Below are 24189 nucleotides of genomic sequence, written 5' to 3'. Positions count from 1 at the left end.
CTCCATCACAGAAGGCCACTGCATTGGTCAGGCAGTTGCCCTTAGTGAAGCCATGCTGACTGTCCTGAATCTCCTCCCCATCTCCTATGTGCCTTAGCACAGCTTCCAGGAGGAGCTGTTCCGTGATCTTCCCAGGTACAGAGGTGAAGCTGACAGGTTGGTAGTTTCCAGGGTCCTCCTTTCTACTCTTTTTGAAAAGAGGTGTGATGCTTCCCTTTCTCCGGTCATCTGTGACTTCACCTGCCTGCCATGCATTTTGAGTTAGCATGCAGAGATAGCTTGGCAGCTCTATCAGCCAGTTCCCACAGGGTTCTGGGATGTATCTTATCAGGTCTCTCTATGTTCACATTCCTCAGGGGCTCTCAAATCTAATCTTCACTGACAATGGGAAGCACTTTGCTTCCCTACTTTCTGTGTTAAGCTTCATCCACTTGAGAGGTGTGTGAAGAGGAGACTGCCAGTGAAGACAGCAAAGAGCTGTCAAGTTCCTCGGCCTTCTCATTGTCTGCCATTACCATTTTGCCAGTCGTGTTCAGAGAGGGGTGCACTTTCTTTCACCTTCCTTTTCTGACTCATGTGCCTTCAGAAGCCTCTTCATTATTCTTTGCATCTCTTGTCAAGTTCATCTCCAGTTGCACCTTGGCCTCCCTCACTCCATCCGATAAAATATATAATATAATTATTATATAACAAGCTGGCTATGTCCTTACATTCTTCCTAGAATATCTATCCCTGCAGCCACTGCCTGTGCATTTCCTTATTTTCTTTTAGTCTTACCAGCTGGTCTGGAGTCATCCATGCTGACACCTCGTCTTCCTTTCCTGATCTCCTACACATGGGGATTGAGAGCTCTTGCACTCTATGGAAGGCATTCTTCAAGATCTGCCAGCTCTGATCTGCTACCTTGCCCCTGCAAAGTTTTCCAGGGGGTCCTGTTGAATAACTCTTTGAACAGCTGGAAGGTTGCTTTCCTAAAATTAGTAAAGAATTAGGTGTAGCCCTTTTTAAGTAGAGCTAAGTAAGTAGAGGAGAGGTGGCCCTGGTTAGCTCTCAGTGTTTTATGTAAGTATCAGTGTTGCAGGTACATGCAGAGCTTGCTCTAGACCTCTGGAGTAGCTCTGCATTTAGAGAGCTTTACTGTAGAGTTCTGAAGTGATTACAACCTTAAGAGTGCATAGAAGCACTAGATAAGAGGTTTTGTCTGTTGTCCCATTGGACCTAGGTGGCTAAGTTGTGCTAGGTTTCACTTTAGTGATGGTATTGCAGCCAGCTCATTTTTTTGGATCCGGCTGAACCCCCATTCCTGTTTGCAGAAAGAATTTATCAATTCTAGAGTTTGATCCATCTGAGCTCTTTTTGTCATTAGTTTAGGACAGTGTGAATCACAGCATAAACTGTCAGCACAGTGGTTATTTCTCCACATTTTGTCTGATCAATCTTCCTCCAAATCATTTTGTCTGATGAAGAAGCCTAAATACAGGTTCCCATCATTAGAAATCATATCCTGTTTTGTCTTTTGTGCTTTCAGCTAGTTTCCTTCCTAGGGTGCACAACCCTACTTTGTCACTCCAAATAATCCAGTGGCTTCTCCTTAATAAGTGTTTGTCCTTTCTAAAACTTTCCAGCCTGAACTCGGGTTGCCTTGTATTAGTCATGTAAGCAAAATGCTTGAAAATTAGATGACTGATTTCTTGATAGTTCCTACTCCATGTAAAGAGTCTCTTGAGAGTGAGAGGCACTGTCTGAGGGACTGATGTCACAAGAGGAATTGTCATCAGCAGGTGTTGTCCTTCATGCAACTATTTTAATCCTTACTTACTCATTTCAGCACCTCCAACTGAGGAAGAGTTCACCCCCCGTTTTAAGGACATCTGCTAGATCCACAGCACTTCCTATTCCCAAGGAATGTATATGCAAGGCTGTATTATAAGGTTCCTATTAGATGCACCTCACAGTTTAAGTTGTTTTGCACTGCATCAACTCAAAACAATGACCTCAGGGGAAATAAGGTGTAAAAAAAAAAAGCAGAGTTGGAAACAATCTAGGAGTCAGCAGTTTGTTTAAAGGAGGGCTTAGGGATAGTGTCTTGAGTAGAACTGTGCCGGTTTTAGACAGTATCCCATCAGGCAAATGATAAAGCAAGACAGCTTTGAGTCTCTGCATTAAAAGATCTGGGGACTCAAACAGCTCTTCCCTAGCAGTGGTTTGTGACAGCAGACTAAGAGGTGCTTCTCAGAAGCAGGGTGAACTCATGCTCAGTTTCACGGTAATACATTTACACAGGGGCAGGACTGCTGCCTGATCTGGTTGCTGATCTCCTTTATAAATGCTAGTGCATATGCCCTATTTTGAAACATTCATCACACATACAGCTAGTATAAACTGGAAAGTAATCAGAGAGCCATTGGGGAAGGGATCATTATTTAAGTAATTTCATTTTTCAATATGTGTGAGCTATTTAGTAACTGGAACTAACAGACTATATTAAAACTGACGGAGAAAATTGTCCATTCATGCTGAAGGAGCAGAGGAGGAGAATGGCAGCTATATGACTCACCACAGCAGAGTTCTTTTTCCCTTTCATCATTATTCTTATTTTCATTCTGGCTCTCTAAAGGACCATAATTTTTTCCATCCAAGTGATCAGATACAATGACAGATGTAGAAAATGTTCTAGATGAGTGTGAGCTGTGAGATAATATCTGATCTGTGTGGAGTTGTGGAGGGAACAAGGGATATCTTCTAACTCCAGCTTGTCTTGGCTTTTTCTTTCTTTCATGGAAAAGTCTGTTTTCACACAGAACTGCTTTCAGAAGGTACAGAAAAAACACAGGGTAATAAGTTAATCTGCAGTTACTTTTTAATGTAGTAATTTTGGATTTCATTATGAGCTGGATTTATATTTCACAGCTGCCAGAAAGCTGCTTTCTCTCGTGTTTGTTATTGCAGTATTCTATTTCTAACATCTGAATTACATGTTTTGAAACAATTACATGGCTATCTGTGTCTAAGTGGTATCTGTGCTTTTGTGCACACATGTCAATGTGCACATTGCGTGCACAATCCTGTGGAGAAATTGTGCAAATCATAGATATTCAAAGTGTTGTAATTTTGTACAACAGGATGGAAAGAAGAGTATGCCCCAGTGTGAGCTGTGCAGATGTCTGTTAAATCATTGCAGTATTCTGGCTTTAGCAGAAGCAATGTTTTCAAGTGTTTTTGTGATTACAGTCTTCAGGAGAAGAGCAGAAAGTGGTACAAATTTGACAGATTATTCCTTATTCTTGAGCGACAATTTTGCTGGCATGTTTATACAAAGATACACAGATCCAGCACAATTTCATTTCCTTAGTGAATAAATTTGATACAGGAATTCACATGTGTGCACAAGACAAAGTAATACATCAAGCAATATATTTGATATTATAATACTTTTAGGACCAGATACTGGTTCTATTTACATGCACATGGAATAATGTGCCATGGCTGAAACCAAACTCCATTGAGGTCAGTGGAAAAAAATTAGTTTTAAACTATCTCTTGTGGATAACACAGTTTGGGCAATATAGGTAACAATGAAATACAATATATCTGTAATGTGTATAAAATATTAAAAAAAAAAAAAAAGGCAGACTGTAAGATACAATATAAAATATATTCAACATATTTTGAATATAATATATAACAAATATGTCGTTCTTTATCCCCAGGTGGTTGATCTGTTAGTATCTATGTGTAGGTCTGCATTAGAATCACCTAGGAAAGTTGTCATTTTTGAGCCATATCCTTCTGTAGTTGATCCTAATGATCCTCAGATGCTGGCCTTTAACCCCAGGGTAAGTAGCTACCTTTAATTATGTCATTGTTGGGTTTTAGTCATACATGAGATTTTAAAGCAAAGACTTCTCATGGAGGAGTCTCCTTTATTATGTGATACAGCTCCAGAATATAGCACAAGCATGTTTTCAAAACTTTGCAGCTCTTATTTATTGTCTCTGAAAAAGTACTTGAATATAGACTTGTCCTGGTTCTGGCCAGGACAAGGTTAATTTTTGCAGTAGCAAGAATGAGGCATGGCTAAGACCAAGAGGTTATTCTATACCAGCTCATATCATTGCTGGGAGCAGGGGGAAGGGAGTCTCTTCCAGGGAAAAGAGTTCCCATTTTACTTGGCAGATGGAGCAGTTGGATATTGTTTGTTACTGGTTTTCTTATCTCGTTGCTGTTTCAAGCTGATTGTTCTTACCTCAACCTGTGCCTCTCAGTTCTCTATCCCACAGCAGGAGGAAAGTGGAAGGAGGAGGGGGAAGGGGACAGTGAGCAGTGCTTGGTTTTAGTGGGAACACTAAATTGGAGAATACCATCCCTAAACCATGACAAAACTGTAGCTTATGTTAAAACCAAGAAGTTCTTCTAAGGGAAAGTTCTAGATGCAAAATTTTATGTTCTAGGTGTCTTTCATTTAATGTGCACATTGGACACAAAAAGAAAGTTTGCCTTTGAGAGATACAGGTCCCTCTTTTAATTCTTAGAAGTGTCATTGCTGTCATCTCATTTTCTCACTGCAAGCAGTTATTTCCTTGTATGTAATTTTATCAGATGTTGATAGTTGAGTTTTGTACAAGCATCAATTTTGAAGTAAAGAATTGTCCTAGTATTACCTGCTTCTGGGACTCCAAATACTGCCTTTCAGGACAGCCCTCAAGCCACAAATATTCCATCTCCCTAAAGCCATCTCCCCAAAGGCACAGAAGAGAACTTGGCATGTCCTGTGCTGGGATGCATTTCACTCTTTCTGAACAAAGGCCACCTAGCAGGAGTTCTTTCTCAGGAGAGGCTGAGGTGTTCTGTAGAGTCTTGGCAAGACCTGAAGGCAGGAACAGTGGAGATGCTGAGGGTGACATGTCATGTGGAGTGGTGAAGCATGGACTGTTAAGCCTGTTCACTCAGTGCAGGTGAAGCTGTCTGGGAGTTGTTCCCAAGCAGTAGGTCAGCAAAGATCAGGGTGAGGCAGAGGGACCACTGAAGAATCTATGAAGTTTTATAGACCTGCTAGCAAAGGAAACACATCTAGTTTAAAATCTGTTTGAGACACTAAATTATTTACCTCAAGAGCACGGTGTCCAAATAACTGTGTTTAGTTACAAATATTTGTTTTAAAACCAGCTGATTTTTTGAGTGTTTTTGAGATCCCAATGAAATTCAAAGAAAGATCCTAACAATATTTTTTCAAGGAATTTTTCTAGACGATGAATGAGAGTCTGTGTACAACCTAGAAGAGAGGTAATGGTTAGAAATGTTTAAAAGAACTTATTTGCCCAGCATTTCTCCTAGCTTTGGTTTTATACACACAAAGAATTCAGGGTTTTTTTAGAGTCAAAGACTGATACTCATTGAACTTACTCGTGTATTTTATGCCACATCAGAAGAAGAACTATGACCGAGTCATGAAAGCGTTGGACAGTATCACTTCCATCAGAGAAATGACACAGGTAAATTTAAAAATATTTACCTAACTAAATCACTGTTTCTAGAACTTGAAAGATGTTTGTATTGCCTGCTTATGATGGGTTTGGAAGTCAATAGTATCAACTCTCTCCTATATAACTGTAATGATATTGAAACGTTTATTCAAAATAAGCAACCTATCCCTAATGCCAGTTAAATAAAAGTAATGAAGTAGAACTCAGATATTTTGAAGTTTAAATAAAAGATAATAGAAGAATGAGACATTGTAATGAGGCGATCACCAGCTGCTGAATTTCTGGACATATCAAAGGCAGAGGCCTTTACTTCCAAAGCAAAAGAAATTGATCTTATGTCAATGTTCTGAATGGTATTCCAAATGACATGATATTTATTTCCATTATAGCAAAATTCTCAATCAGTTAAGTATAGCTGGGGACTTGGAAGGTTGGGTCTCTAGGGTTTACTGTCATATTATTTCTTATGGCATATTTGATGGTCATATTTCCATTTGTTTTTATTCTCTTTTCCCAAGCAACCCAGCTGATTATAATGTGTTGTTTAAATCTCTTCCATATATCTTGCTTTTCCAACTGCTATGTAAATGTATCCTCTCAACAGTTTTCAATCTTGCTCTGTGTGCTCGTTCACAAAATACTTTGGGATTCTTGAGTGAAGAATGTGGAGAGGAATAAAATAAATTGAAAATTGAAATTCACATTTTTTTGTTAATTTGTGTAACGTCTTGTAAAAATTTTAAAAATTGTGTGTTTCTGTGATTGCTTATGATGCCTTTTAAAGATAAAAAATAGTTACCATTCTGGGTTTTTTAAATGTTAAAACAATTCTTGGACTAATGAGTTTATTCTTGGACTAATGAGTTTTAAAGGAATGCTTTGCATTGTGATTGAAATCAAGGGTGGTTTTTAAAGAAATTACAATTCGATATTGGATTTATACCTTGAAATAGTTAAAAATACTGAAGTGGATTATTTTGGGTTTCTTTGAGAGACTTAATTTTGTGAAGTTCCAGTCCAATTTTTTAATCAAGAGCCACACAAAAATAGATGTCTTCTGCTGTTCTCCCTGAGATCACCAATGTTTTCTATAATATAGTCATTTTGATGCTAATTATATGCTTATTATCTTACTCCAGGGAAAATAGTTGCTATATTAATTCTTGTTGTCAAAACACATTTATAACTCTACTATGCTGTATATCAGTAAAGCTGCAATTGAAAGCTAATAATGAGTCACATGCATTCATTTTAATAGATGAAATCATGGGCAATATAACATACAAAATTCAACCTAGAAATAACATAATTACTCTTTTCTAGGCACCTTACTTGGAAATAAAGAAGCAGATGGATAAACAAGACCCGCTTGCACATCCTCTTCTACAATGGTATAAAGTTGATTCACATGAGATAATAATTATTAAAGTATCATTTGTAATGAATAATCACTTAACCAGTGTAATGTGGTATAAGGTCAGCCTAATAATTAACATTGGTACTTGCAACTGCAGCTATTCTGGACTGTTTCTGGACTTCATCTGGGTCCTCTGATCTCATTTTCTAGTTAAGGTTTGGCCTACTTCCATCTGATAGATTTAGAGGCTTGCAGCTGGGTGCTTTGTGCTTGCCATTCATAACACGTTTTTAAGAAGTTAGGTTTGGTTACCATGTCTGATACATCTGTTTCTTATTCTAGGGTTATTTCTAGTAATAGATCACACATTGTGAAGCTACCAGTGAATAGGGTAAGTGTCTGTGGGTTTTATTATTATTTTCTGATTTTTATGGCTTGTATTAGCATCTTAGGTGGGAGTATACTAGTGAAACACAGGTGCCTGCATGCAAACTGATTGCATGGACTCTAATAGAGAAAGCGGTTTCAGGTCATGATTTGTAGAAATATGTGAATATCTGAAATAGGTCAAGGGAAAAATGTTCATAAAAAAACCTATTTGAGGTGAGTAGCTCAAGTTCAGGTGTCTACCTTGTAATTGTCTGAGATTGAGAGAAACATCAATTTTTTTTTGTTACCATATGGAATCTAATATGCAGAATTGTTCAAGAAGCTGTGCACACTAAAATGATGTAGCAGGAGAGCCACATACAATCCCTGATTAAGGGTGTAGTAATATGTAATCTTCCAAATAACATTAATTCAAAGATAGCTCTGACCAGAATACTAAGATGAAATTGTTCAGTTTCATTACTAGAGCCATTTTAAATTGAAATCTAGTTTCAAAAATTTCTGTTATGTTTCATAAACTGAAAGTAATTTTTACTGTTTGATTTGAGCTTGAAACTGTGGAAGTGAGACCAGTTTCAGCTTAGTTCACGTAGTTATTGAGATACAGTCGTGTGTTGTGTGGAAAAGCAGGGTACCTTAAGGATTGCCATCAGGGAACTGCAGTACTTTCATGTTAATCAACTTCTCTTCACATGTGCGCTCTTATATTTTACAGCAACTAAAGTTTATGCACACTCCCCACCAGTTCCTTCTTCTCAGCAGTCCACCAGCCAAAGAATCCAATTTCCGAGCTGCTAAAAATCTCTACGGAAGTACCTTTGCATTTCAGTGAGTACATACATTCATAATAACCAAAGGTTACTGAAATGCCATGCTATTTTTTGCTTCTGGCATTTGAGGTTTGCAGCTGTGAATCCACTGTTTTAAAGGATTTCTGATGTAATTTTGCATTTTACACTGTGAATTATACCGCTTTCTTTTTCATTTTATTCAGTGGTTCACACATTGAAAATTGGCATTCCATCCTGAGGAACGGTTTAGTTGTTGCTTCCAATACGAGGCTGCAGGTAAATAGACAAAATAGATTTTAGCTAACCTAGATTTTAGCAGGCTGGTAACATACTAGCTTTGGCAAGTTCTCAGGTGGTTTAATTCTGGTAGCCAAATTTTTTTTCCAGCCAAATAGCTGGAAAAATGGATGATTTCAAATACCATCATCTTGTTTCCTGGAGAAAGTACTTTTCTGATGCAATTAAGATGAAGTAATGTGTCTGCTAAAACGTCGAGAAAATCCCTTTGTGGGAATCAGTGTTTCAGTTTTATGTTGCAGAGCAGCACCTCCAGGAGGCTTCGCTCGGTACTGCTTAAGAGCAGTTGCAAGTGAAAGTCAGAGCTGCCTAAACTGTCTCCGTGTACCAGGATCCAGAAACATGCTAGAGTTCTAGGAACTGGGCTTGCAGCACTCTCTCTGAGTCCTTGATTTCTTTGGGAATAGAAGCATGAAGTGCACTGGCCAGGAGGGATCTAGTGCAGACTTCTCAGACTGAATCATCAGGAGACCACTATTGCAGAGCAAAGTAGGCACTACAGAAGGACTGGGAGCTATAATGTGGAGTATTTTGGCATTGTGGTTTTGGCAGCTCTCCCCAGAGCTGAGTCCATGTACCTTGGAAGAGGATCCCAGGGTGTATTTGGTCATGTGCAGAAACACTCTTTGTAGGCATTCTTCATAGTAATACTAGATTTAAAAACAAACCCCACAATATATAAAATTATATATAAATCTTAAGTAAAATTTTGTTTGGGCATCTGTTTTTTTTTTGTTTGGATATGGTTTCCAAGATCGATCTATCTGTCTATCTATCTATCTATCTATCTATCTATCTGTCTATCTATCTATCTATCTATCTATCTATCTATCTATCTATCTATCCATCTATCTATCTATCTATTTATCTATCTATCTATCTATCTATCTATCTATCTATCTATCTATCTATCTATCTATCTATCTATCTATCTATCTATTTATCTATCTATCTATCTATTTATCTATCTATCTATCTATCTATTTATCTATCTATCTATCTATCTATTTATCTATCTATCTATCTATCTATCTATCTATCTATCTATCTATCTATTTATCTATCTATCTATCTCTATCTATTTTAGTTTTATACTCAGGGCGTGATTTTTTAAAAGACTTCTTTGAACACTGTTATTTACCTGTCAATAAATTAATAGGGTGAGCAAATGCATTATGACCTATTCCTTTGGTTACCTATTGTCCAGGTAACCAAATTAATACTAAGTAATCCCTCTGCTCTTTTTCAGCTCCATGGTGCAATGTTTGGAAGTGGAATCTACCTTAGTCCATTGTCAAGCATATCATTTGGTTACTCAGGTGATATTTATAAATCACTCTAAAGCTGGAGAAATACAGGGGTGTATCTTATTTTACTAGATGTTTGTAAACAGCTTTGCTGTTTAAAACATTGTATTCAATTTAAACTTTTCAACCATGATTTGATTTATTCAAAAAAGAGATTTATTTTTTTTTTTAATATATAAATAACAAGAAATTAGAAAATTCCCTTGTTAAATACTGTCCTTATTTTTCAAGGTGCTTAGAATTCTCAAACTGTGCTGGAAGTAAATATTAGCAAATACTGAATGCTGTATGTAGTAGAGCAGGTCTTGATACATTCAGCTAAAATCCAACTTGTGAATTTTATTAATACCTGCCAGCCAAAGTCCATCTAGCTTTACGTATGAATTCATAGTCTTTCACAACTTGATCTGACAAAACAAGTAGTGATCAATAGATATGTTCAACACTGTATATTTAAGAGTATTCCCAAGTATTAGGATTACATAGAAAGTACAGTTCAGCATGTTTATTTTAGCTTGAGGAGAAGAAATATCATTTGTCCCACTAGTGAATCCTAAAGTGAGTTGTGCAGAGTGTTCCATGTAATAATTAAATAATAATAAAAAAAATAATAAAAACAAGACACACAGATGTGATGTGTACATTGAGAAATTGAAGGTATTTTAAAACATGGTGACTTTCTTCTTTAGGTATGAGGGGGTGTTTGCATTTCTTGAAAGTGCAGGTTTGTAGCTGCATATGTGTTCGTGTGCCTGTAGATGATTCTGAGAGTTTTAGCTATGCTTTCTGATGCTATGCTTTTTTCAGTGTTTCTAGGTCATGTTTTAGGAGCTCAACTTTTGGAGCTACTATTTGAGGAACTTCAACATCAGTTATCTCTAGATGCACCTTTAGCTTTTCAGAGATTACAGGAATATGGAGGCTTCTTAGGTCTCACTAAATGTACTGGTTGAAGTATCATTATCTAACAAAATGTCTTTCCTTTTGGACAATACTGCTTTGTCAACTTCAATGTGTTGTTGCTCCCCTCTCTTCCTGTCTTGGCCCCTTCCATCCTGTATCCTCCAGAAAGGAGGCTTGTGTTCCACTGATGTGTGTAGTCCTTGATGCCAATACAAAACATAAAGGAGTCCTACACATTCTGTTCCTTCAAAGAGTTAGACTTCCACATAATTCAGTCATATTTGCAAAATGCCAAATAATTGAAGTATTCAAGGTCAGGTTAGATGGGGCTCAGAGCAGCCAGGTCTAGTGGAAGCTGCCCTTACCCATGGCAGTGGGTTGGAACAAGACGATCTTTAATGTTCCTTCCAACCAAAACCATTCCACTGTTCAGTGAAATACAGGATGCTGGCAACTCAAGGAAGCCCATAGGATCATGCAAAACAGGAATTTCATATAAACCAACATGAGGAATATGAATGATGTCTAAGAGACAAATGTAGATGTTTCAGTTTCTGAGATGGAATTGGATCAAATGTGACTGACAATTTAATATTTTATGTGTAGATAAAGGGATCAAACAAAGGTAGATTTCAAAACTTAAATTTCCTACCCAAACAAATTAATTTAATTTTTAATAAAATTCCATAAAGTGCTAAAGATGAATATCTAAAGTTCTTTCTCTTGTGATTTTTGCCTTCCCACCCACAGTAAATCAGACTTTTATTTCAGCCTGATTAGGGTCAAGTAGACTGAGGACATGCTGACCTACAACCCTGTTAAGCTGCCACATAAGAATATTCCTGATCTGAATTCAGTGGCATTTAAGCTCAGGTTTATCTGCTTTTGCATCTACTTAATGCTAACTTGACTTCGATAAGGTCTTTTCAGTACAAGCAGAGGTACCTGTAATTTACAGGAATTATATTGTGATATTCTGTGGCAGAGCTTTTTGAGTGCCATACAGAAGACTGGGATTCCCACTGTGCTATTCCATTCTCATACTTAACTCTGCTTTTTATGGTATTTTTATGCCAGAGTATCTTACATGATTTTAATATTCCTAGGGATGAACAAGAAGCAGCAGAAGGTGTCAGCTAAAGATGAACCAGCTTCAGGCAGTAAGGGTGGTAATACATCACAGGTATGGTACAGCAACCATCTCTGGAAGATTTGTGGGATTTATTATTGGGAACTCAGTAACTGAAAGAGAGGTAATATTTCCTTTGTGCAAGTTACCAGTGTTATTGCATTGAATGAAATCAACAACTTCAGAGACTGCAAATATCAAATACAGCCCAACTGCTCTAGTAAAAATTTATGGAACATAGTGCAGATCTTGTGCTGTTCTTTTCCAAGCAGAATAATTTAGGAAGAGAATAAAGATGAAATACAGGTTGCATTATGACCTCTAGCAACCCCTTGCCTTCTGATTTTTAGACTTCCACAACAATAATGCAAAAGAAGTTGAGAATGGTTATTGCTGGGAAATGAGCAGCATTTAATTTATAGCAAGTAATTTTTTTTTCTTTTTCATGAATTTTACGTATTTAACCATTAAAATTCTGCTGTATCTAAAGCATACTCACAGCATCTGTGCATAGGGCTAAATTTCAAGAAAGAAATATTACATCTGTCTCTATGATTAGCACGTAGAGATTACAGAATAATCTGGTTTTGCAGATAGATTGGTATGTCCCAGTAGAAACTCTCAGAAGTAGGAAGGCAAATAAAATAAAAGGGTGGTGACCAAAGAATTAGTTACTAAATTCACCTTTCTTTTCCTTTCCTTTTCTGATATCAGTTTGTTTATCAGTAACACTGATATTTCTGATAATATCTTTCACTTTGTAACAATTAGGGACTTTTGGATATTATTTTTCTGGATAAAGGAGTTCAAGTTTCTCCTACAATAATGCAAATAAGTAATAGGGGTTTTTTCAATAAATTCTATTACATTTAGAAATAAGATAGAGACATTATAGAAAGATTGCCTCTACTTTTGTTCATTAATAAACCACTAAAAATGGCAGCTCTCTCCTTTGTTGCTTTTTTGACTCTGTTTGTTTTGCTGCACTAATTCTATTTTCTCGCTTTTTTACATCTCAGTCACAGAAGAAAGGACAGCAGTCACAATTTTTGCAAAGCCGTAACTTAAAATGCATAGCCTTATGTGAAGGTAAGCTAAAAGCCCTCGTGAAGCTGTTTCAGTCGTGGCCACAGGATGCACAGGTTACAGGGTGCAGATCAGTGGGAGCTTTAGTTGCTTGTTTAGGTAAGAAACTACTGGTAGGTGTAGGAGTACCTGCTCAGCAGCTGACCTAATGCTTAAGTAGGAACATCACCTCTCTTTGAACAGAACCTGCAGCAAATACGGGATTGTCAAGGAATATCATATACATACAGTGACTGGTCATCTGGTCTGTGTTTCAAATGTGATCCTCTTCCTGAGCCATCAAGAAGACCAATGTCCTTTATCTGAAGCACTGACTTCTTGCAAACCCTTGACAAATGCCTTAAACACATAAAAGTCAGAAAAAAACCACCTTTCATATAGGAAATATATGCCAAATAATTTTTCTCTGTCAGACAAGCATATTGATAATCTGGCAACCATTATGTTCTCTTTGTTTTCTTCACAAATTTAGGGAAGTTAAAATCTAATACTTGTGAACAGTCATTCTTGAATTGGCTGTTCTTTTAATAAGTAGTGAAACCTCAGCAGATTTTGAGAACAGATTGTGACATTTCAATAAGAAATGCACCTGTAGTTAAGAACTAGTCTTAAAAATTACATTAAACCGATTTGGCCATCATTTGGATTTGATTCATTTAAAACAAACCATTTGTTTGTTTTAAAAACTGAAAATTAAGACAGAGGGTATAAAATGTGTTACTTCAAAATAGAAGATTTCAGTTGTATATGACTAAGGATCTGTCAGTCAACATGAAAATGCAATTTGAACTCTACAGAAAAATACAGAAATTTCATTCTAAAACTTCAGTAAGGAACAAAGTTAATTACTTGGCCTTTAATACCTGAATTTTTAAATTTAAATTACATCTTTCACGAGGACATTTTTATCCATGTTCTTTCCTTGCACTTATTAATGAATTACCAATATTACAAGAGTGAATTTTAAATACTTGGTGAAATACATTTTGCAGCTTTCGTATTCACTTCATTTCTCTGTGTAGAGAAGGTAGTTTAGGGGAGATGATTAATATCATTAATCTTTACATAAAGATTTTATATAAAATTATTTACAAGAAACACTTGTTAAAAATTGTAATTCATGAAATAAATAGTATCAAAACTGAATATGCATGCAGTTACGTTAGTGTTAGAATAAAATAGACCAGACTATTTCAGTTGTGAGCAACCTACAGCTGTCACCCAGGTCCAATCCTGACAAGTTCAGGGCTGCCCAAACATTAAGGCAGCCTTAATCTTAATGTCATTAAGAGCTTTATTTAAATGCCTCTTAAACACTGACGGGTTAGGCACACCAACCACTCGGTAGGAAGACTGTTCCAGGGTTTGACCAGCTGACTCCTGCCAGCAGCCAAGCCCTACACAGCCACTCACTCACTTTCCCCCAGCAAGGCTGAGAGAAAGGGTAGAAGCCAGAAAGCTCATGGGTTGAGATAAAGACAACTTAATAGGGAAAGCAAGAGCCCTGCATGCAAGCAAAGCAAGACAAATTAATTCTCTGCTTCCAACGGGCAGGCAGCTGTTCAGCCATCTCCAGGAGAGCCCAGCCCATGTAGTTACTTGGGAAAACCAACATCATCACTCCCAATGTACCCTCCTCTCCTCCTTCCTTCCCCCACTTCATATACTGCACATGATGCCACATGGTCTGCAATATCCCTTTGGTCAGCTGGGGTCACCTGTCCTGGCTGTGTCTCCTCCCAGCCTCCCATGAATCGCCAGCTTTCTTGGAGCATGGGAGTATGAGAATCAGAAAAGGCTTTGGCTGGCTCTGTGTGAGCCCTGCTCAGCAATAACAAAACCATCTATATATTATCAACACTGTGTTCAGTACAAATCCAAAAACTGCCCCATGCCATTCACTGAGAATTCTCTACCCAAGTCTAACCCAGCATGCCATCCTCTCAGTTAAGAAATGCTTCAAAATGTCCAGTCTAAACCTCCTGCAGCACAGCTTTGAATCATTCCCGCACATCCTGTCGCTGCATACCAGGGAGAGGTGCTCAGCACCTCCCTGTGCCCTTCTCCTCCTCAGGAAGCTGCAGAGAGTGGTGAGGTCACCCTCAACCTCCTTTTCTCCAAACTAGACGAGCCAAATTCCTCCATTAGTCTCCAGGACATGTTTCTCAGCCCTCCCACCAGCTCAGAACACACTGAAGGACCTTCCCATCCTCCTCCACCTACCGGGCCCAGCAGGGCCCAGGCTGAGGCAGCCCCAAGGCTGAGCCCAGCGGGACCATCCCCTCTCTGGGCCGGCTGTGCCGTGCTCGGGGCTCTGGGATGGGGTTTGTGCTCGGTGCTCTGGGATGGGGTTTGTGCTCGGTGCTCTGGGATGGGGTTTGTGCTCGGTGCTCTGGGATGGGGTTTGTGCTCAGGGCTCTGGGATGGGGTTTGTGCTCAGGGCTCTGGGATGGGGTTTGTGCTCGTGCTCAGGGCTCTGGGATGGGGTTTGTGCTCAGTGCTCTGGGATGGGGTTTGTGCTCGGTGCTCTGGGATGGGGTTTGTGCTCGGGGCTCTGGGATGGGGTTTGTGCTCGGGGCTCTGGGATGGGGTTTGTGCTCGGAGCTCTGGGATGGGGTTTGTGCTCGGTGCTCTGGGATGGGGTTTGTGCTCGGTGCTCTGGGATGGGGTTTGTGCTCGGTGCTCTGGGATGGGGTTTGTGCTCGGTGCTCTGGGATGGGGTTTGTGCTCGGAGCTCTGGGATGGGGTTTGTGCTCAGGGCTCTGGGATGGGGTTTGTGCTCGTGCTCAGGGCTCTGGGATGGGGTTTGTGCTCGGTGCTCTGGGATGGGGTTTGTGCTCGGTGCTCTGGGATGGGGTTTGTGCTCGGGGCTCTGGGATGGGGTTTGTGCTCGGGGCTCTGGGATGGGGTTTGTGCTCGGAGCTCTGGGATGGGGTTTGTGCTCGTGCTCAGGGCTCTGGGATGGGGTTTGTGCTCGGGGCTCTGGGATGGGGTTTGTGCTCGGTGCTCTGGGATGGGGTTTGTGCTCGGTGCTCTGGGATGGGGTTTGTGCTCGTGCTCAGGGCTCTGGGATGGGGTTTGTGCTCGTGCTCAGGGCTCTGGGATGGGGTTTGTGCTCGTGCTCGGTGCTCTGGGATGGGGTTTGTGCTCAGGGCTCTGGGATGGGGGTTGTGCTCAGGGCTCTGGGATGGGGTTTGTGCTCGTGCTCAGGGCTCTGGGATGGGGTTTGTGCTCCGGGCTCTGGGATGGGGTTTGTGCTCGGGGCTCTGGGATGGGGTTTGTGCTCGGGGCTCTGGGATGGGGTTTGTGCTCGGTGCTCTGGGATGGGGTTTGTGCTCAGGGCTCAGGGCTCTGGGATGGGGTTTGTGCTCGGTGCTCTGGGATGGGGTTTGTGCTCGGTGCTCTGGGATGGGGTTTGTGCTCAGGGCTCAGGGCTCTGGGATGGGGTTTGTGCTCGGGGCTCTGGGATGGGGTTTGTGCTCGGTGCTCTGGGATGGGGTTTGTGCTCGGGGCTCTGGGATGGGGTTTGTGCTCGGTGCTCTGGGATGGGGTTTGTGCTCAGGGCTCTGGGATGGGGTTTGTGCTCGTGCTCAGGGCTCTGGGATGGGGTTTGTGCTCGGGGCTCTGGGATGGGGTTTGTGCTCGGTGCTCTGGGATGGGGTTTGTGCTCGGTGCTCTGGGATGGGGTTTTCCTCAGGGCTGCCCAGGCACTGCTGAGCCACACTGAGCCTGGCACCAGCCAGCCCCACCTCCCTCTGCAGCTGTCCCACCACTCCTCTTCCACTTTACCCCTGTGCCTGGTGTTACTCCATCCCAGGTGCAGAATACAGCACCTGGACTTGTCAAATTTCACCCCATTTAAGACTGCCCAGTGCTCCAACCTATCTAAATCCCTCTGCAAAGGCCTCTTGTCTTTCAAAAGAATCCACAGCACCTCCCAGTCTGGATCATCAGCAAATTTGCTACTGGTGCATTCACCTGCTGCATCCAGATGGTGGAAAAATACCCAGAACAGAACTGGCCCTGGAATGGAGCCCTGAGGAACACCACTGGTGTGACCAGTCACCAGCCAGATGCTGCCCCATTCACTACAACCCTTTGGGTTCAGTCCCTCAGCCAGTGCTTCACCCACCATACCTCATCCCACATGAGAACCTGCTCATCCCACAGCTGGACAACTTGTCCAGAAGGATGCTCTTCAAATGCATATAGTTAGATATCTTAAAATGCAGATTGATGGTATAGCTTCTATTTAGCAATAAAAAGCTTTCTTTCCTGTGTTGTCCTCATTGTGCTGGTAAACAACCTATCATCAAATACACAGAGTAAGTTTTGGCAAGGTTTTTGAATGTCTTGAGTCATAATTGCTACTTGTTTTAAGTATTTGGTAATATTGGACATCCCAAATTCACCATGTAGTAGTTTCAGGCTTTCTCTTAAACATCTTGGTTTTGGATCAGCCATCATCAAACACAAATATCTGTTCTAAATGCTGATTGGATATCTCAGACCCTCCTTAACAGTCCTATGGCTTTTTAAATTCAGTTTTTAATAAATTCATTTCTTAATTCTGTTTAACAATTTGCATACATCAAGCATCTGTGTTTTCAGAAAAGTGTGTTTTGGAAACAAGAATTAAGTTCATCTTCCTTTTTGTACTAGCATCCATCTCAAAATCTGCGCTGCAGCACAGACATGTAGAGGAAAGCTGCACATTCCTGAAAGACTATTTAAAATGTATGAAACACAAAATCTTTTAAAGCAGTGTTTTCCAGGCATATTTTCACCACTATGAAATTTATTTTTTCTCTGATAGTGATAACCTCACCTGATCTGCACAAACATGGGGAGATATGGGTAGTTCCCAACACGGATCACGTGTGTACAAGATTTTTCTTTGTGTGAGTACAAAGCTTCTCTTAAACATTCAGCTTTATACTAGATCTTTCTCTTATGTTTCTTATGTTCCAGTAGTTGTAATTAAAGTAGATAAATTACACTGCTTCCTAATTCTGTTTATTATTCTTCCATTTTTTATCTTTCACTGTACTTACTTGTGCTAGAAATGTATGGATAAGCTAGTGTTAAAGGTTTAGTAGATGTCTTGTTTTAGTACAAATGAACAGAGAGTTCATAATTTTTCCAATTCAATGGCATTACTTCATCTTACAGTAAGTCTGTCCATGTATTGTGAGACATAATTTCTATTTGGCTGTATGTATTTAAGCTGAGGAATTCATTAAAGGCTTCCTGTCTGTGCTGTGAGCATTTCTCTTTCATGTAACACTTGTCCCCTTTGGGTCCTAGTGGCTTACTCAGCCTCAGGGCTTCAGTGACAATGGCAGCCTTACCACCTGCCACCCTCCAGAATTTAGGATCTGCATAGAAAGATGAAGCACAGCAGAGCACTTGAGTAGAAACATGTTAACATATGGCATAAGCACTTGGAGAATGAGAGTTTTTGATGTTTCTACATAGATTAATAAAACACTAATATGATATTATTTTCTGTACCTTTTTTTTTTTTTTTTTTAGTTATGAAGATGGTCAAGTGGGTGATACAAGTATAAATACACAGGAACCAAACATTCATAAAGAGATTCTTCGAGTCATTGGCAATCAAACTGCTACTGGTTAAAAGGACCACTCTTATTTAATTGATGTGAAGCCTTCCTCAGTCTCAAAGCTGGATTTTGAACTGAAGAAGATGCAAAAAACTAATTTATTATTACTACACTAAGCAAATTAACCATTTGAATACTTACTGTTTTCTTACTTAGTATTTCGTATCTCATCAAAATACCTGAGATGGTATCAATTAGCAACTGCAGGGGTGCAAAGTCTATTATTATACTAAAACAATAATTAAACAGGCATTTGGGTTGCTCACAATAAACAGACATTGAAAAGGACTTTTGTGCTCATATTTTTATACTAAACTTCAATTGGAAGTTTTAGTACTGTATACTGATATTTTAAATTTAGAATGAATTACAAGTAAGAGAGAAGATTTTATAGCGGAGCACCTGTATTATACAGGATACTTTGCAATAAGTAAAATATTCTCGTATTAAAACACAATAAAAGGTTGTCTGGAACATGTAAAATTGAAGAGAATGGTTACCTGCAGCTATCTTTGATTATTTTTATTTTACACAAATGCAGTTAGCATTTAAACTCAAAGGTGAAACAACAATGCATTTTTTATTTACTGGGTGAAACAAAGCAAAATGAATGTGACGGTATATGTTTAGCTTTCTTTATCTTCTCTGGAACACTGTCTTACCCATTAAGCAGCTCAGTTGCTTTTTTTAATTATACAAGCCTAGGAAACACCTGGGAAACCTAAAGCTGTTAATTTACTTTTTAGAATTTTTGTTTTTATATACTAGATTTTACAATTTCATTAGATCAACAAGGTTTTTTAATGTTTGCATCTTAACTTCAGTGAAACTGCTCTGTGATGAAATTTATCCACATATTTTGAAGTATGTGCTGAGTTAAGGCTTTTACATGGTTGAGTTGATTGTTGGTGCATCAGAAAATATATACAAATGCAAAATTCTCCTGATTTTGTCTTGGTAAAATAGTTTTATTAATTAATTTCTAAGCTATAAGAAATCAATTTAAATATCTCTGTCTTTTAAATTAACAACTGTTTTTTCCAAGTGAGTAGGATGGCAACACAGATAGAGAAGGGTCCAGTCTCCAAGACAAAAAGCATACCCTGTGCCCTGCTGAATGCCCTTGGCAGCCCTCATGGTGGCTATCCTGAAGCATCAACCACACCCTTGAATATGGAGAGCAATTCAGCTTACCCATCTGTGCAACTACTGCAAGCCACCTCAGAAAGCAAAAATAGACTGAAACCTCTCTTATGTTACTTTCATAATAAAGATACTAAAGCACCAAATAACAGCACAACAGAGCACAGGTGTGTTTGTTTCTTTTAAACAGAACTGAATTAGGTATGCTGTAATGGGTGGTTCCTTCTTTCTAGTTCATGCTACGCTCCTGTGTTACTTGCTGCAGTTGACGTGCCCTACAAGTAAAATAGTGGTATTTGGCCTAGGAGCACATACCTGGCGCTGTATTTTAGCATTCTACACTTAGTTGCTTTAGTTTTAGTTTTTCTGGGCTCATATCCAAACTTGTAAAGCAAATTCTGTTTGCATATACCCATTTTGCTTTTAGTTCCGTTGACTTGCACCCTTATTTGGTGGACCTCTAAATTAGAAAAGCGCTACTCTCTTGTCTTTCGTGTTGGGACACAGGTTAGCTTCCTGAAACAAAGAGGTTTCCTGAAATTCGTCCGTCCACATAAGGACTGCCATAGGTTGTGTGACTGCTAAAAGTCAAAATAATTCCGAAGTGGAGCTGAAACCCTGGCATGACCATCTCTGTGTAATGGTCCTGCCATATGTTTCTGAATCACTCTGTTTTGCCTAACAAAAAGAAATTGGGAAGCAATCCACAAAGATGTTCTATGATTATTTGCTGGGCTGATAGTCCACCACTCTGGGATGCCTCTTACAAAAAAACTAGGAGGAAAGAGACATGACCATGAGTGAACTGGAGAAGCCAAGTAAACAGTCATCTTCCCCATCCCCTCAAGCTTATAGCAGGGTCAGAAATGAAACCCTTGAAGGAAGGAATCTGAAATGTAGCTAATGAGTCGACCTCGGTTTGCATTGTGAGGTCGGTCATAATAGTGGTCATGCATGGTGCCATTGTAAGTACAACCCCAGGACAGCAAAGGGAAAAATACATCGCTGCCAAATTTTAAAACTGCTTGTTTTAAATGGATGAACCAGAGTAAGGGACAGTGTGGGGGAAAGCAGGACTCCAGGCTGTATGGAGGCCTCGCTGTTGTAAGGTGCCTGTCTCAGGGAGTGCTGAGGTGACTGACTTAAGGGATGGTGAACAAGAGTAAGAGGTGGAATGTGACAAGCACAGGTGTTACAAACCAGTGGAAGAGGGCAAAACCTTTCAGGGGAAAAAGGTGGTTCTGAAGGGACAAAATGGCATTAGCAGCTCAGGTCCCACGCAGTACATGGCAGGAAAATGGACTGGCAGAACCAAGCTGCAGCATGGGGATATACAGCCTGTGGCAGTGTGGGGCAGCACCATGCTCAGGGCAACAGGACCACTTGAAAATGTGTCACTAGGCTACAGTGCAGACACAAGCCCAGTGTCACAGATAAACAGCAGTTGAACCAGAACAAAATTCTTTGGCCAGAAACTCAGTCACGTTTTTCTTTAGCCATTATATTAATGAGAAACTTCCAAGGCTTTGTACTATTTGCAGGTGAATTTGAATCTTCAGACTATTTAACAAAGTTTTAGTTCGCATTATTTTTAAAAAATGAGGGGAAGGAGGGATGCTCACTTGGCATCTGTTACTCAAAAATAAATAGTCCTTACGCAGGAAATATCAAAGCTGAAACAAAGACTTATCACTAAGGAATTGAATGAAAAAGCCTGAGGATAAGATTTGCTTTAAAGGATTTTTCCTTTGGGTATTTATGCAAAGGTGGAAGTTGCATGTAGCCAAACGCTTCCAAATAACTTACATTAACATGAATTCCAGGGGATGAAAAATAAAAAATTCCAGGCTCATTTGAGCAAGACCCTGTGTTATGTCCAAAGCCTTTGCATTTCCCTTCCTCTGTTACCATGCACACATATTGGTGATGGACCAGTCATTGTAACTCATGCTGTAAAAGATGCAGGCTTTCCACAGATGGCTTTTAATCAAAGCAAGTAGAGCCCCAGGCTCTGCCATTTCTCTTGGTAGAAATTTCCATTAAGGCGTTGCTGTCGCCATACCCAGTATGGAGCAACCAAGGGAGTTCTTGGTAAATAACTTTCTAACTACTTGCAACATCTTACAACAGAATCCAAGCCCTCCTCATGGTGAAAAGGTTTGACATAAAAATTACGTTAGACCTTTAATGTTGCACCCTAATTATGAATTGTCGTATTTATACTGCTGAGTATCTTAAACATTGAGAAAGGAATCCAGAAAGATGCGTTTAAATCTTCCATGAGATTCAGGCAAGTATTTAACATTCAAGGGCTAAATGAAGGAATTTGAGGTATCTTTTTCTATGATAGGAATCAACATGGCCCTGTTTTCTTCAACAGTGCTACACTGTTTTGTTAAGCTGAATATTTGGCTTCCTATTACTTACCCTAAAGTGGCAAGATTGTGTAATATTTTGATTAATGTTTTACAGGAACCAGTCAATGACACTGGAATTTTTTAGGCTTAAATTTTTCCTCTAGTTTTCCTTGAGAACACTCTTCATGAAGCTGAATGGATTTAACATAATAGCTGTTGGTACTGGAAATGTATCTGATGAATTATGCTAAAATTATACTTTTGTTAATACAAATATAAAGTCACTCCAGATTAATAATTTGTGCATAGATAAATTATACTTTGCTTATAAATCACTTACTACTGTGAAAACAATTAGTATAATTTCTACAAGGATAAATACAAAGTAGAAAAAAAAAGGCAAAAGGAAACAACTGAATTAAGACATTCATTGTTTAGAAGGAGATAGTAAAAAGCCTCAAACCCTAAGCAAATGAAAAAGTAGAATCTAGTTATTTAAGAATTATATTAATTTAGATAGATTTTTTTCTTGGCTCTGGGAAATGAAAGTGAGATACAAAGAGTATGAGCCATGACTCACCACGTGCAGCCTCTGCTGGCAGTGCTGCTGCAGCTGGAATGGCCCTGGCCACCCATTCTCTTCTCTTCTGTGGCACACAGTATCCTGTGGTGTTTTATTTGCAATACTGAGGTGTTAATCTGGTGTCTGTGCAATTTCTTCATTACAAGCACCACCTCATGGTGAAGGATTAGCCTGTTGAGTAAACCGAGCAAGATCTGCTGCTTGTAGAGCAGATATGATCCTGTGAAGCACCAGAAGTTGTTCAGAAAGGATCTTTAGTCCAGTTAGATGAATTTATTCCTTAAATAAATTCCACTCAGGAGTGGAGTGACATGTGCTTCAGAAGGGGATAAATAAAAGGGGATAAATAAACGGGGATAAATAAAAACGGGAAAAATTGCTCCGAGTAGAGCGTCATTCTGTGCGCACTGTGCTGTGTGAAATGCACAGGGATGTCGCCAGGAGTTTGAATTTCCCAATTTGTGTTTGGAAACAGGTCTGAAAGCACTGACCTCCTCTGTCTGTCCTGGCATGTCAGTGCTGTACTCCTGCTCTCCGGCTGCAGCAGCAGCCACTGACAAGAGCCGAAGGAATAAGACAGCTTGAACTGCTGTTCCATAGCATTTTGATTGCATGCTCCTGCTAAGTTTCAGTCTGCCACCGAACAGCTATGGTGTAAATTACTGCCCATTACACTTTGCATTGGGATTTTGTATATGTACTAGGCATAAGGCTTTTGTAAAGGGAAAAAAAAATAGTTTTTAGATGAACATATCTACTGTGTTGAAAACCTGTTGAGAAGATTGCATTAAACATTTATCAAAAAGTCAGTAAAAATAGTCCTTATACATAGCCATTTAATGTTCTAAAAATAATTTTTGAACTTACCCAGTATATATTGTATCTTTTAATTTTAACAAACAGCCACTCCTTTATGTAAGCATAAAATATGCCAATGTTTCTTTTAACTCTATAGCCTTTTTTTCTCCGAATAAATTTATTAAATTCTGTGCACAAAATCATACTGCAGCCTGCTATTTAGCCTATGGTGCCTTAGAGTTACTCAAATATTTAACAAAATGGAGATAATGTAAATACTGCCAGAAGATCACTAAGGCCAAATATTTTCTCTATTCACTTTTTACTGCACTTGCTTTCTATTGCTATTTAAGCCTCTTTTATTCAGCTTTGTAATAGCTATAGCATTGTAGCCAATGTAAATGTTTACCTTCAATAAATCAGAATTTGTTCAACAAGCACTGGGCATTTGGGCACTATTTTGAGAGCTCTGTTCGAAGTTAAAACAGCCATCTAAGAATTAAACTGCATCTGAAGCAGTTTCTTGACTTTTTCTAATCTCAATGACATCTAAAAGTTATGCCATGCTTTTACACATGTTTTTGAAGTAATTTTTTTTTGCAGTGATCTTTTTAAAAACACTTAGATGAACAGTAAAAGCAGCTTTTCTTGCTGTGTTTATCTGAATGGGTTACCCAACTATAATAAAAGCATTATTTTGCATGTACAGTATCATAAAATGCATAAAGATGTCTCAAGATGCTTTATATAATTGCTTTTAAATAAGTACTCTGTTTTTCTGTAGAGCTGTTTTTGTCATGAAAACACAGCAAATATATGACAAGCCATGTCATACTTTAATGTGGCTATGTTTAAAGTATAAATACACATCTGCAACTCATAAAATATGCAGACATTTGTGGGACTGGTTATTAATTCAGTGGGTGTACTGTTTTTTTCAC

The 24189-nt window shown here is 39.2% G+C and overlaps 1 protein-coding gene across 3 annotated transcripts in view; it reads left to right on the top strand.

The window, feature by feature from the left end:
- Window positions 1–19664, top strand: part of PARP8 (poly(ADP-ribose) polymerase family member 8) — a 125571-nt gene extending 105907 nt beyond the window's left edge. For 2 of the 3 annotated variants that reach the window (XM_086869950.1, XM_086869948.1), the window contains 11 exons: window positions 3711–3836; window positions 5427–5492; window positions 6807–6874; window positions 7183–7231; window positions 7946–8058; window positions 8225–8297; window positions 9568–9637; window positions 11635–11711; window positions 12677–12746; window positions 17560–17644; window positions 18279–19664. In XM_086869950.1, the coding sequence (XP_086726076.1) occupies window positions 3711–3836; window positions 5427–5492; window positions 6807–6874; window positions 7183–7231; window positions 7946–8058; window positions 8225–8297; window positions 9568–9637; window positions 11635–11711; window positions 12677–12746; window positions 17560–17644; window positions 18279–18381 (900 nt within the window). In that variant the 3' untranslated portion in view covers window positions 18382–19664. The remainder of the gene's footprint in view (window positions 1–3710; window positions 3837–5426; window positions 5493–6806; window positions 6875–7182; window positions 7232–7945; window positions 8059–8224; window positions 8298–9567; window positions 9638–11634; window positions 11712–12676; window positions 12747–17559; window positions 17645–18278) is intronic. The other variant, XM_086869949.1, reaches the window with a different exon arrangement.
- Window positions 19665–24189: the final 4525 nt, after the last annotated feature.

The sequence above is a fragment of the Cyanistes caeruleus genome, chromosome Z (assembly GCF_971803275.1).
Source record: "Cyanistes caeruleus chromosome Z, bCyaCae1.hap1.1, whole genome shotgun sequence".
NCBI classification, from domain to species: Eukaryota; Metazoa; Chordata; class Aves; order Passeriformes; family Paridae; genus Cyanistes; species Cyanistes caeruleus.
This window is presented reverse-complemented; position numbering and strand designations above follow the sequence as displayed.